The 12,686-nt window shown below is 40.4% G+C and overlaps 1 protein-coding gene across 1 annotated transcript; it reads left to right on the top strand.

Moving 5' to 3' along the window:
* Window positions 1–4,989: 4,989 nt before the first annotated feature.
* GID8 (GID complex subunit 8 homolog) lies at window positions 4,990–7,697 on the top strand (the record flags this gene model as incomplete). Its single annotated transcript, XM_082007207.1, has 4 exons — window positions 4,990–5,107; window positions 6,284–6,480; window positions 6,996–7,193; window positions 7,524–7,697. 4 exons carry the CDS (start codon window positions 4,990–4,992, stop codon window positions 7,695–7,697), a joined length of 687 nt encoding a protein of 228 aa, XP_081863333.1.
* Window positions 7,698–12,686: the final 4,989 nt, after the last annotated feature.

Below are 12,686 nucleotides of genomic sequence, written 5' to 3'. Positions count from 1 at the left end.
TTCTTCCTCACTGAATGTTCTTGTGAGCCAATTTCAGCAGCCAGGTAAAAACTAGAGACAGAGTTAGCCATGAAAAGAGTAGGAATGAGTTCTCTCCCCTCCTCCATCTCTAGCATTGTTTTTTGGGGGTTTTTTAGTGTGTTGTTTTTATTGTTTTGTTTTTAACAGATAACTAATCATTTTAAGTCAAAAGAAACTAATTTATGTTGGCTATGCTCCAGCTTTACCTTTTTTTTGGTGGAAAAAGGCCTCTGTCCTCAGAGTTCAGCACATCACTCAAAATAGCTAAGTCAGGTGTCAAGGTAGTGTATCTTTTGGGTCCTTGATTCTCCAAGGCTCCTGGTACTTCATTTTTCATAAAGACTAAATGAAAACAGAGAAATACTTTACTGAGGGTTAACCATATTCCCATAAATAAAGCAATCCCCTTCCCTACCAGCTGACAAGCTTACAGATTTTTTTGTTCCTTCCAATCCTTGGTAACACCCCCACACACCAGTATATACTTTTTTTGGCAGAAATTGGTGATTTTGGTTTGGGATTCACTCCACTCAGCTCCAAATATCAGTTATCAAAATACCTCTTTGAGATTAGGATTTATCAAAACCTAATTCATGTAAAAATTCTATAAACTGCACTGAATTACAATTATTAGATGTTTCTTTTCATCTCAATTTTGTAGACTTGACCAAAAATCCAACGTTCCTTGTTATTACTGCCCTTATCACTCTAAGATTCTTGTAGAACTGTGGCGTATTGAAGCCACAGGATAGTTTCCCAAGAGCAAAGTAGTTTGTTTCCATGCATTTTAATCCAACTTTGGTGTCACAGAAGTATCCTGCAAGGTTTTCCCTGAGTAATAAAAGAAACATTTGGTTCCACCTTTGGGGAGAATGTGGAGGTTTTTAACAGAAGTTAGGCTTTAGTGCTAGGAAAAGAGGAAATGATGTAGGAAGCTTTTGCCCTGAATTGCTGCACAGCTTTGTATCTTCCTACTCCCTTCTTAATTTTGTGAGGTTTAACAAAGAAAAGCCACGCGAGTTTGCCATTTCCAAATTCTTGAGTCTTCCAGGCTATGAAGCACAGGGAACATAAGCATTCCTCTTCACTAAAGACAGCAGCAGGTATTATGCATGGGATGATTGAACATTTATTCAGTGAGATACAAGTTAAAAAGAGGGGAATACAGAAGGTGGCTAGGCAGATTTCTATCAAGAAAGAGTTAGTATGAAATATGTGTCATTTATTACTCAAGATACTGCTCAATCCCCCAAACATGCAGAGTTTTCATTGCACCCAGAACATTAGTAGGGAAAAAAAGGCCTGTATCAAGATAAAGGAATAATAGTTTTTTAAGTTTTTTTTTAATATACTGAGGATTTTATTGGGCTAATGCTGCCATCAAAAAATGTGTCGCTGTAAGTAATACCATTTAGTATTATATAGCCAAATAAAAACAATTCATGCATTAGAACGTCACTTGGTTTTCAGACTCAGTAAGAAAACGCTTCAATGGTAACATTCAAAGTGTGTTTGTTGCAACTAAAGTGGTTGTAAACCTCTTCACTCAAATGGAAGTGCAGTTTTTAAGAAAGTTTGACATTACCAGAAACATCAAAAATCTTGGGAAAGCATATGGAAGGAAAAAAAAAAAAAAGAGGACAATCAGCTGGCCATGATATTCTGCACAGAAAGATTACAAACTTTTTTTTTTTACATTTCAGTCAGAAAAATGCCAACTCCTAAAAATATTAAAAAAACAAAACTATTTTTCCTGACAAGCAAAACCACAACTCATTTTTAATTCTCTTTCGCTCAGAGACAATAAAGGGGTAAAGGGAAACTTCTCTTGCAGTTGGTTGAACACCCCAACCTGTGACAAAACAGGTGTCAGCACCACACTATCAGTATGCTGCCAAACAGCAGCTAACACATATTTTAGCTTACTTATTTAATACATTATTCTACTTATTCGAAAGCAATTACACCTCTTCTTTACCTGTAAACAGCAACTGTGGTACGAATTACACTCTGTTGCCTCCTCTCTGCTCGGGGTACGTCTCCCTCTATAGAAAAGTCAGGAGACCCTCCTAGAGAAAGACTTCTTCCGCCTCTCTCCCTCTTTATGGAAGTCTCCTGAGAAACTCCACCTTTTAGGGAGGAGCTGACAAGAACCAGACAGAACAGCTAAGCCAAAGGGAGATTTACAAGGCTACCGGTTCAAAAAGAGAGTGTGAACGCTGATGTTTCCAAATGAGTCAAATTCCTTTGGATTACTTTTCAGATTAAAGCCTGAGGAAGAGCTCTCTCCAATCAATCAAAATACTTGCCACGCTGTAGCTTTCTTTGTCATATTGTTAACAACTGGTGGCATGTATTGCTAAGTATTTTAAGTTCCTTGTCCAAAATTCTGCATTGTTTATGAACTTGGAGGTTTGTTTGGGGAAATAAGTTAAAATAATAAATTACTGATTACATTATAGATTTTCTCAGCTTCTATGTAGGGTCAGTTGTCATGAAAGTGGGCTTTGGAGGCTGTGCTATATGGCACAGTTACAAAAACAAGAGTGAAAAATGAGTAGTTGTATCCATATTCCCACTCTAAGTGAAATGACAGTTTTTGAGAAGTGTCATTTGAAGCATCTCACATATAAAAGTTGTACCACCTGAGCCTGCTCTCTATTTAAATATACCAATCAAGGTGTTGTCTTGGCTTTTCTGCAGAGTTCTTTGACTCACAAACCCTGCTGGATCGAGCCACAGCGAGTTTTTTAACTCTCCTCAGCAGCCAATACAAATTTTGACAGAGATCATAAATCAGAGCCCTCAGCCACAACATTTCACAGTCCAGCCTATCAACGGAAGTGGAACTGTAGGTTAACACACCAGCCTGTGACCTACAGGTCTTCCCTCTTTCCATTGCCCTGGCAGACTGGTGGGGCCAAGTCTGCGGGCAGCAGTCCAAACTCCAATGGCTAACCCTTGCCAAGCACACCTCTAGAACAACGCTGCTGCTGTAGACCCTGCTCTGTCTGTGTAGGAGCAGTGACACCTGCACATGACGGTGACTGCGCACACTGCACCGCAACAGGGACGGGACCAGCCCATCAAATTCTGCTTTGGTTGTTACTGCCAGGTTTGGTGTCCCTCTCCCAGGGAGGTCCACACTGTCACCTCAGGCATTATTAAAGCGCCACAGAGCAGCTGCACTAGACCCTGGCAGAGATGGTCCCGATCGCCGAGGGAAGCAGCATGGCGGAGCCAGCAACAGGCCCTGCCCCGACGCCTGCCTTGCGTCTGTGAGCCAAAGTGGGGCTGAGGCCACGGCCCTCAACCCTGCTCGGCGCATCGGCCCCACTATTTCCAATGCCCCCCATCCCACGGCTAGCACTGACGCCCCGGCTACTTAAGGCGGCAGCGCGACCATCTTGCAGCCCGGCTCGCCCCGTACCTCGACCGCCCCCGCTCTAGGGTAGCCCTGGCGGGATCGCGCCCAATCTCTATGGTACTGAGGCGCCCCCGCCCCGGGCCCTCTCTATGGTATCACCTCCCCACTGGATGGGGGTACCTACACGAGAAGACGTACGCTCTGTCCGGAGGGCCGACTCTATGGTTGCATTTTCTCGCCCTTCTCCGGGCGCTGATTGGCCGAGAGGACAGTTCTCGCGAGATCTGCGCGCCAGCGGCCTGGCGGAGGCGGTGGAGGGGCCCGCGTTCGTGCGTCGGAGCCGGCACCGCGGCGCGCTCGGTAAGATGGCGCCGGCGGACCCACTCCTTTCCTCGGGGGACGGGGGCTGGCCGGGCCTTTCCCGTGGCCCGGCGGGTCGGCCTGCTGTCCACCGCTGCGGGCAGTGGGGAGGCGCTGGGCCTGGTGGCGAGCGGCGCCGATCGTTGCAGTGGCCCGGGCCCCAGGGAGGGACAGGTCGGGGGCAGCGCTTGGCGGGCGGGAGCCGCGGCCCTGCGCTGCGGGGCGGCGGGGAAGGTCGGGGTGCCCTGGCGGGCGGGGGCCGCGCGAGGCTTGGGCTGCTCCGTTGCGGGAGCTCTTGTTTCCCTGCCGCGTGGTTGGGAGCGGCGTGAATGCGGGGCCAGGAACCCATCGGCCCCTCAGCTGGCCCCCGGCTGGTCCTGCCTTCCGCTGTCCAACTTTCCTGGGATCGGTGTGGCTGTGGCGATGGTTTAGAGGCAGAAAAACCTGTTGGAAATGGGCCGGTGATGAGAAAGCGCGCTGCTGGTTGTGTTTGTCTGAGAGGGGTGGCGGTGCCTGTTGCTGCTGTTGTTGTTGCCGCCTCTCCTCCCCCTGCGCTGCCCCTGTGATCCTGACTTCAAGGTAGACTTGATTAAGTGCCGCCTTTAGTAAAGCGCTTTGCTTACAAATCGGAAAAAAACATAGTCGAGAAAAATACTAGGAGATAACATTTCAGTAGTGTTGACGGGAGTACTTTTGGGGACAGCGAAGCTAAGCTAGTGTAAGTCTTTTAGTTGTGGACTCGATAACATACTACATACAGTTTTTTAGCTATACAATATGTGTAGCTGTCCGGTCTAAGTTTTGGTGAAAACTTTAAAGCAAGTATTGTTTATGTAGGCTTTGCTTTAAAGATTTGTTACAATTTTTCTGGCTAGCTGTCAAGCTCTTTGATTCACTTATTTCATACTGTGATGCTGTTTGTCCTGTATAACTTGTAAACAAGATGTATTTGGAGTGGATATAAGAGTAAGTACAAGAAGATGGTATTTTAATTTTTTATTCTGACCATTGATGAAAGCAGCTTTAGAGACTTGCTAGTAGATACGAAAGAGCGCAGGGACAAGGAGGAGAAAAATGTGACATTGTGGTTTGAGATAAAAGAGTCTCTTTTGGACTGTTAATATAAAGACCTCATAAAAAAGATATAAAGATGGTAGTAACATAGTGCTTACACACATTAAACTTACTTCTTGAATCATGTTAAGTGAGATGCTTTTCTTTTCTTGTAGTAAGAGTCCAGGATGAGTTATGCAGAAAAACCTGATGAAATCACAAAAGATGAATGGATGGAAAAACTTAATAACTTGCATATCCAGAGAGCAGACATGAACCGCCTGATCATGAACTACCTTGTTACAGGTAAAAATAAGTAGTAATACTAGGAGACTCTTAAATGCATGTTGCTTATTTTATCCAGACAGACAGTTTTGGCTAGCATATGCTACTAGATGGAGTGAAATTAAGGGCTTTAAGGATTTGGTGATTGCTGTTGGCTTCTCTTAGCAATGTGTAACTGCTCTTGTGTTCCCTTCTGTGGAAACTGACTGAGGTTCAGCGACCGAGCAGTTATCATGCAATAGAAGTGACATTTATTAACCTTACTGCTAAAAGATACAGAAGAGAAAGTATTTTCTGGAATGCTGTTAACAAACATGACCCATTTCTGTATCATGTCCTTTTTTGTGCCATTAAAACAGAGTTCAAGATCTGTTGCAGTGGTTAAATAGCATTCTGAAAGCCACACAGAGCAACTCTCAGAAGCGAGTTTTAACTGGCTAGAAAAAAGAAACTCTAAAAGGGCACTCTTGTCAAAATAGTTCGGAACCAGAAATACTAACCCCTTCAGCATATAGCCTAACTTAGAACAATCAAAAACCCTCGGAAATTGTCCCTAGCAATTATGATGCATACCATCACAGGAAGCTATACTAGGGTGGAGGCATCTGTATCCTATCTACACCCCTGTTTACATTGGTGTGTAGGTGAAGCCTCTGGGATGAAGGAAGAGCATCTTAGTGGTGTAAATAAGTTTTGTGTGTATGGAAGTATGACTTAGGTTTTAAAATAGCTGTTGCAACTTTAGAAAAAAAATAGTGTTAGCACAAGAAAGCAAAATTAATTTTATTTTCCTATTTCTTCTCAGTAAAACGGCTAGGTCCATGTAAGCAGATTTGGGGGCTGGAGGGAGAAGCAAAATCACCCAGATTTTGAAAATGGGATTTTGAAAGTTCTGTTTTAGAATAAGTACACTGCTCTATTTAAGTATAAAATGAGCTTTCAGGTTAAGAGGTATCAGACTACAAGTTGCATGCATCCTTAGACAATGAGGGCACTTGAGTTAACAATGAATTAAGCGTATACTGGTAGATGCCTTTTGGATAAATGCCTATTCAAATAGCTAAGAATTTTTCGGAAGTTCAGACTTAGTCTTTAAACCCCCAAAATGCACAAACAAAACTAAAATCTTTTCATTTAAGCTGATTTTTTTAAGTGTTTCATAAAATATATTTTATAAGTAAAATGTTTCTTTTTCAGAGGGCTTTAAAGAAGCAGCAGAGAAATTTCGAATGGAGTCTGGAATTGAACCCAGTGTTGATTTAGAGACTCTCGATGAAAGAATAAAAATTCGAGAAATGATATTGAAAGGACAGATTCAAGAAGCCATTGCGTTAATAAACAGCCTCCATCCAGAATTGCTAGATACAAACAGATATCTTTACTTTCATTTGCAGGTAAGGACAAATAGCAAACCTTCTCTTTGTGTTAGAGGTTGCTGAGAGACTGGAAGAAGTAGTGCAAATTTTACAAGTATGTTGGGAGGTTTATGACTGAACATGGATGCAATTTCAAGTGTTTGTTCTTGGCATCATTTTGTACCAGCTGGAAACTTTGTGGCATGGTGCAGGAACCATCATATACAATTACTAACGTGAAAACTTAGAACAGCAGCAGTGGTCTGTGACTTACCAACTTCCAATTACTGTTAGTTTGAATTACTAGAAACTCCTTTAGTAACACATCATTTCAAAACCTGTTACTCAAAAGCGGCAGGTTACCTTTTTCAGTAGGTTTTGTAGACAAGTCTGCTGCTCCTTGTCTCACACACTGAGAAGAATTGACCTCATACTGTCAAGTTATGGATTAGTGTTTGTCTCAAATTACACACTAATGTCTGAAGATTACAGTCTTGAAATACTGAAGATTTCTTAATTTGTTTAGCTAATATTGCTGTGTCTTTCGTATGTAGCAGCAGCATTTGATTGAACTGATTCGGCAGCGTGAGACAGAAGCAGCTCTGGAATTTGCTCAGACACAGTTAGCAGAACAAGGCGAGGAGAGCAGGGAATGCCTGACGGAAATGGAGCGTACTCTGGCTTTGCTTGCCTTTGATAATCCCGAAGAATCACCATTTGGAGACTTGCTTAACATGATGCAGCGACAGAAGGTAGTCCTTTCTCAAAAGGAAATTGATCTCTTTTATTCGTATGTGGTGAAAATGAAGTCCAAATATTTTTTGAAATGTTTAGAAAAAATGTGTATAGTGGTATGCAAAAGAATGAAAGTATTTCTTAAGCAAGATTCAAAAAAATGGTGTTAATGTATTCAACTACTTGGCGCTCTTCCTTGTTTCCTCCAGTCTTATAGTCTATGGAGCTTTGTCCTGACCGTATACTGAGGAATTGGCGTACTAGGTGTGATCTTTTCAATGTCTGTGTGACATTAGCAGTGTTAATCATCGGAAAACTATTACTGAACTCCAATATTTCTTTTCCAGGTATGGAGCGAGGTTAATCAAGCTGTTCTAGACTATGAAAATCGTGAATCAACACCCAAGTTGGCAAAATTACTGAAACTACTACTGTGGGCTCAGAATGAGCTGGACCAGAAGAAAGTGAAATATCCCAAAATGACAGACCTCAGCAAGGGGACAATTGAAGAACCCAAGTAAATGTGTGCAGATGGACACCAAACAATCTTAGTACTGCACAGTATACGTTTATATCAGTCTGTGACTGAAATATTTTTACTACAGTACAGCACTCAATTCAGATTTTTCAATGAACATCTAATTTGAAGGGAGAAAAGTCCCTTTTAAATGCTGCAAAAACTGCATTGAAAGGCGCTGTATCTCTTTGAAAGTCTGACTTAGGCTATGCACTATAATACATTTTTAAAAAACAATTAAACAGGACAGGAAAAATAGCATTTTTAAAAGTACAGAACTCAAGCTTTCTAATTGGCTGCTGATGCCTAGTTTAGTGGCCAGTGAGTTAATACGGAGTTATATTGGCAACTATTCAGTTAAGTTTAACTGTCTCCTGTTTGAAATGTGTATATAGAACAGTGAATATTTTCTATCTTTAAGTTATAGCCAGATATACGTTCCCCTTAAAAGTAACTGGTCAAGTTTTCATCTATAAACTTTGCAGTAAGGTCAACCTTTTGCTTAGGAAATAGTGTACAAACTTGTAAATCATAATTTAAGGACTTTTTTTTTTTTTTTCTCCTTGTTTCTGACTTTTTGGTGCTTAATATGGTGAGAGCTATGTTCATAATGGATCAGTGACCCATCTTTTCAGGAGGAGTATTGTTGGAAATAAGTTTTGTTTTTTTTTTTCCTTAATTTTCACAAATGACCAAAATGGGCCCCGGAGGCATTTGAGGGCTTTTGTTAAAAGAGGCCTTCCCCCCTATATTAAATTTGCAGCTGTAGACACTGCAATGATTCTGCTAAAGCTTTGAAGGCCACTGGATGTTTGTAAGCTGAAAGACATGCTTGTGTTAGGAAATCAGGTGTCGGGGGGAGAGATGCTTGTTGAAGCCTCTAATGCATCATCTCGTGCAGGATCTGCCTTTATGCTTGCTGAATCAGAATCGTAGTTTTAGAGCTACTTGGGCTGGTTTATGCCTTGAGCTGAGCAGAGCAGGGCTGTCTAGAAACAGAAATTTCTGTTTTTCTCAATTCTTCTATACCTTTTTGAAGAGATGCAGTTCATCTTCACCTGTGTTTGTTTACTGACTGTCCTCACTCCAGTTAGGATTATAGTTTTAATGTTTTACATGTGAAGTCCAGACTTTCAAGTCAACAAATTGTAATCTTCTGGGTATGGGATGTTCTGGTCGACTCAGTTTTGCAGCACTGTATGCTGGTGTATATCCAGTGGTAGTAAGCACTAATCTTGCCAAATTGATCTCTAGATTTTTAGGTCCATATATCAAGTTATTAGAGATTTGCTGAACAAAGACCAAGCTGATGGGTGAAGTAGCTTAACATCATGAGACACTGGCAGTTGTCACACCAGTCCCATACTGTACATAATCTAGTCTTGTATGGTAGATATTACCCTGTAGAATGAAACTTAGTTTTCACTTAATTTTACTGGAATACTTACGCATTAAACTGTATAAAGCTTTGCAGATACACCTGACTTATGGAAACTAACAAAACCTGTTACTGATTGCATTACTGTGAACACTGTTTACTTGTGTAGCTATTTTTTGTGGGGGGAAGCTATTGTTTGTTAAGCAGCTATTAGAGATGTGGAACGCCAAGGTTAAGCTAGATGATGGATATAACAAAATTATTTGTTCCCATTTATTACTCATTGTTCTGTTCTCCACTTTGAGGGATTTGTGGTATGGAGGTCTCGAAGTTTATACATAACAAACAAGCTATCAGTAGCCCCCCAACTACAACAGCTGTCTGGCTTTCCTTTCACCCAGGCTGGTTATTCTAACACCAAACTTTAATAGTTGTGGGCTTTTTGGGTTTTGGTTTTTTTGGGTTTTTTTAAATTTTTTTCCAGTCGGTTGATGTCTAAAAACCATGTATAACTTTTAGTTTGTGAGAAACTGTATGGTTAATGTAACTTTGTTTAATAACAAACTGCAGAAACAAAACTGGAATAGCTCTAATTTCTTCATAGCTAATTGATCAGCTTTTCCTCTGTTCTGACACTTGTGTTGTTAAATCTCATCTAAAGCTTCTCCCAGATGAAGTGGAAAGTGGTGAGTTTTTGTGGCATGACTAGCATTTTTCTCCATGAGAAATGCGGTATTACAGTCCTGGTTGAGAAGTTCACTGTACTTCTAGAACGCTACATTAATTTCATATAGTATTTGGGCAATGATTGAGCATAGATTACTTGAATTTTTCACTAGCTTGGGTTTTTTTTTTTCCATTTAAAAATAAACATGTTTTTTAAGGGGTTTAATATAAAATTAGTATAGAAGTATTTCACTTTGTTTTTATGAACATGCCACATTGATAAGCAGCTTTAATCTGTAAAGTTTTTGGTAACTGCAAGAAAATATTCGAAAGCTATGCATTTTAGAGAAAGCATAAAGGTAGTGATAATGGTACTTCTAAGGATCTTTATATTAGTGTATATAAAATAGTTTGCATATACAAATATAATATATAATCTGTTTGAAATATTCTTGAATGGTAGGGGCTGTGAAACATATTATAATTTATGGAAATATTGTACACAGTAAACAGACCTCTCAGTACATGAATGAACTTTTGTCATATGCATGAGAAATGTCTTATTTGGTGACTACTAATGAATGGGATTTTGTTAACCCATTTTTGTTAGATAACCACTTTAACAATATTATTAAATGCCACTTTGATCAGTTTGCTTTAGTGTAAACATACATATTTTGTTCCACTTAATTCAGAGCAATATGCAAATAACTTTTGTAAGAAGATTTGTTCCAAACTCAATGGTGGCAAACAAATCTGGTAATTAAACGTGGTACACTACACTTGTTCCTCCCCCAGCTTTTCCTTTGTTGGAAGCAAATAAGATTTTTTTCATTAATGCTATGGTCATGAAGAAGTTGGGCTGTAAAATATCCTGCCTCTACAGAAAGCCTGTATATCAAGTGTGTTTTGATTAGACTAAAAAGCTCTCCTTTTCCAAAATCTATCACCTCCCTAATAACTGTCCTCTTTGCTGTTACCCTGTTTCTTTTCTGCCTGTCAAATCTAAGCTAAACTCTGGTTGCTTCTGTTGTACAATGGAGTCATTTGTGAAGGGTGGGAAATAACGGCTTTCCATAAAGATAAAGCACTGGTGGTGCTTTCTGAGAAATACTTACTGAACTGTTTGATTTTATATAGCTGGAAAAACAGACACTGCTGCGCAGAAACTAACAGCAGAATTTTAAGTAAAGCATTTCCTCTCAAGACTTTGGAACAGGCAAACATAACAGCTTGAAACCAGGTGAAGTACCTCCCTCTCTTTAAGATGGTTTTATTGAAACACTTTTAGCTCCTTCCACCCACATTAAAAGAAAAATTGAAATGAATGTGGAGAGCACTTACGTAGCATGTAAGATGTGTGAAATTACCTGGAAGGAATTCCGACTCCTTTCCACTCCTTGTACATATAGGGGAAGCCATTACGTTATTCTAGGATGCTTTTATTGTTTTTAATTTGTAAAATTTATGCTTTGTATGCTTTGAGTATAAGCTTAAAAGCATTACTTAAAAAAACCCCTTGACTAGTAGATGAGTGTTGCTCGACTTATTTCAAACCACTTTCTGTCCAAGTTCGTTACGAAGCTTATTAAATTGAGTTGGAGCGTGATCCCTGTGTGTCTTATCTTCACGGGTACCGGGGCCTCGTGTTGTCAACAGTGGCTGAAAGCATCCTTGAGATACTTACCTCAAAGAATATAAAAGGATTTGGAGTCATCTTTTGCCCTAAATCTGCCTTTAGGCTACAGCAAGTTGAGATGGGTTCTGACCTGTGCTGTAGATCTCTCTTCCATCCAGAAGCAATGTCACCGGTCAGTATCTGTTTCTGCTATAATGTTCTTAACATGAGTAGGGTTTATAGCTGTTGCATGAGCAATGGTGTCGCCAGCCCTGCTAGTCAGCTAGTTTGCTTTATGTGCTCAGCTGCCCAGAGACAAAACACAAAGCTTACCAATAGCACCCTCAAAAGGATTTGTATTTCTCAATGGATGTGTCGAGGTGGTAGAAGCTAGTTTTATTCCTTTCCCCTCCTGCCTTCATGTAATTACATTAAGGACAAGATTGGCCAAAGTATTGGTGGGCTGCATGCTGATACGATCAGGCACCTCGGAACCAGAAAGCCCTGTGCAATCTCTGTCATGCTCTTCATGTTAAATGGGGATTCCAACAATATGCTGCTACCTTAATACCCACCTGGATCAATTTCTGCGTGGGAGTTGCTGCTGAGTTAAGAGCAGTCTCCATTTGTCAACTTCTCTGATTATTTGCTTATATTTCAGCATATTGCTGTCTGTAGCAGTTTTGCAAGGTTGCACTATTTAGCACTAGAAACCACATGTGTTTTCTTCAGACTCTACAAGTTGCATTGAAACTGCTCTTGGTTAGCAGAGAGCTTTCAAGCTACAGTTGGACTGTCCTTTCAGGAGACAACAACTGTCCTTTATGCGATGCGTATGCCTGTTTCTCCTTCCTCACCCCTTCAGGATTTGGTCTTGATCTGTGCTTAACTGCATAAAAATCTTCAAATAATACAACCATTATCCATATAAACTTCAATGATAGTAAATGTCTGCTCAAGTATTAACCTGAAATTTTGTTTGGTTTAACCTTTTGACAGATTAAGCTGAACACAGGAGAAACTCAAGGAGACTATGTTCTTGCATAAGATTATTTTCTTTAGTCAGCACCTGTCTTCTGAACTGATTCCATTTGCCATTTAATCAGCTTGGTGGGAGGTTTGCTTCTGGAAAATTATGCAGCAGTAAAAGGAACAAAGTCTGTGTTTTTACTTTTTAAACTTACTTATTTGCATGCGATGGATGTTACGCTCAAACACTTTTTTTTTTTAACTGCAGCTATTTTTGACAGTGAAACTAGCTTCTTACATGAGCAGTAAATTAGTCAAAGAAGCTATTAATGGAGGAGATGATGCTGAGCAGTACAAGGAGA

Source organism: Phaethon aethereus (assembly GCF_964289735.1).
Source record: "Phaethon aethereus genome assembly, chromosome: 16".
NCBI lineage: Eukaryota > Metazoa > Chordata > Aves > Phaethontiformes > Phaethontidae > Phaethon > Phaethon aethereus.
The sequence above is the reverse complement of the archived record's forward strand: the minus strand, read 5'-3'. Positions and strand labels throughout refer to the sequence as shown.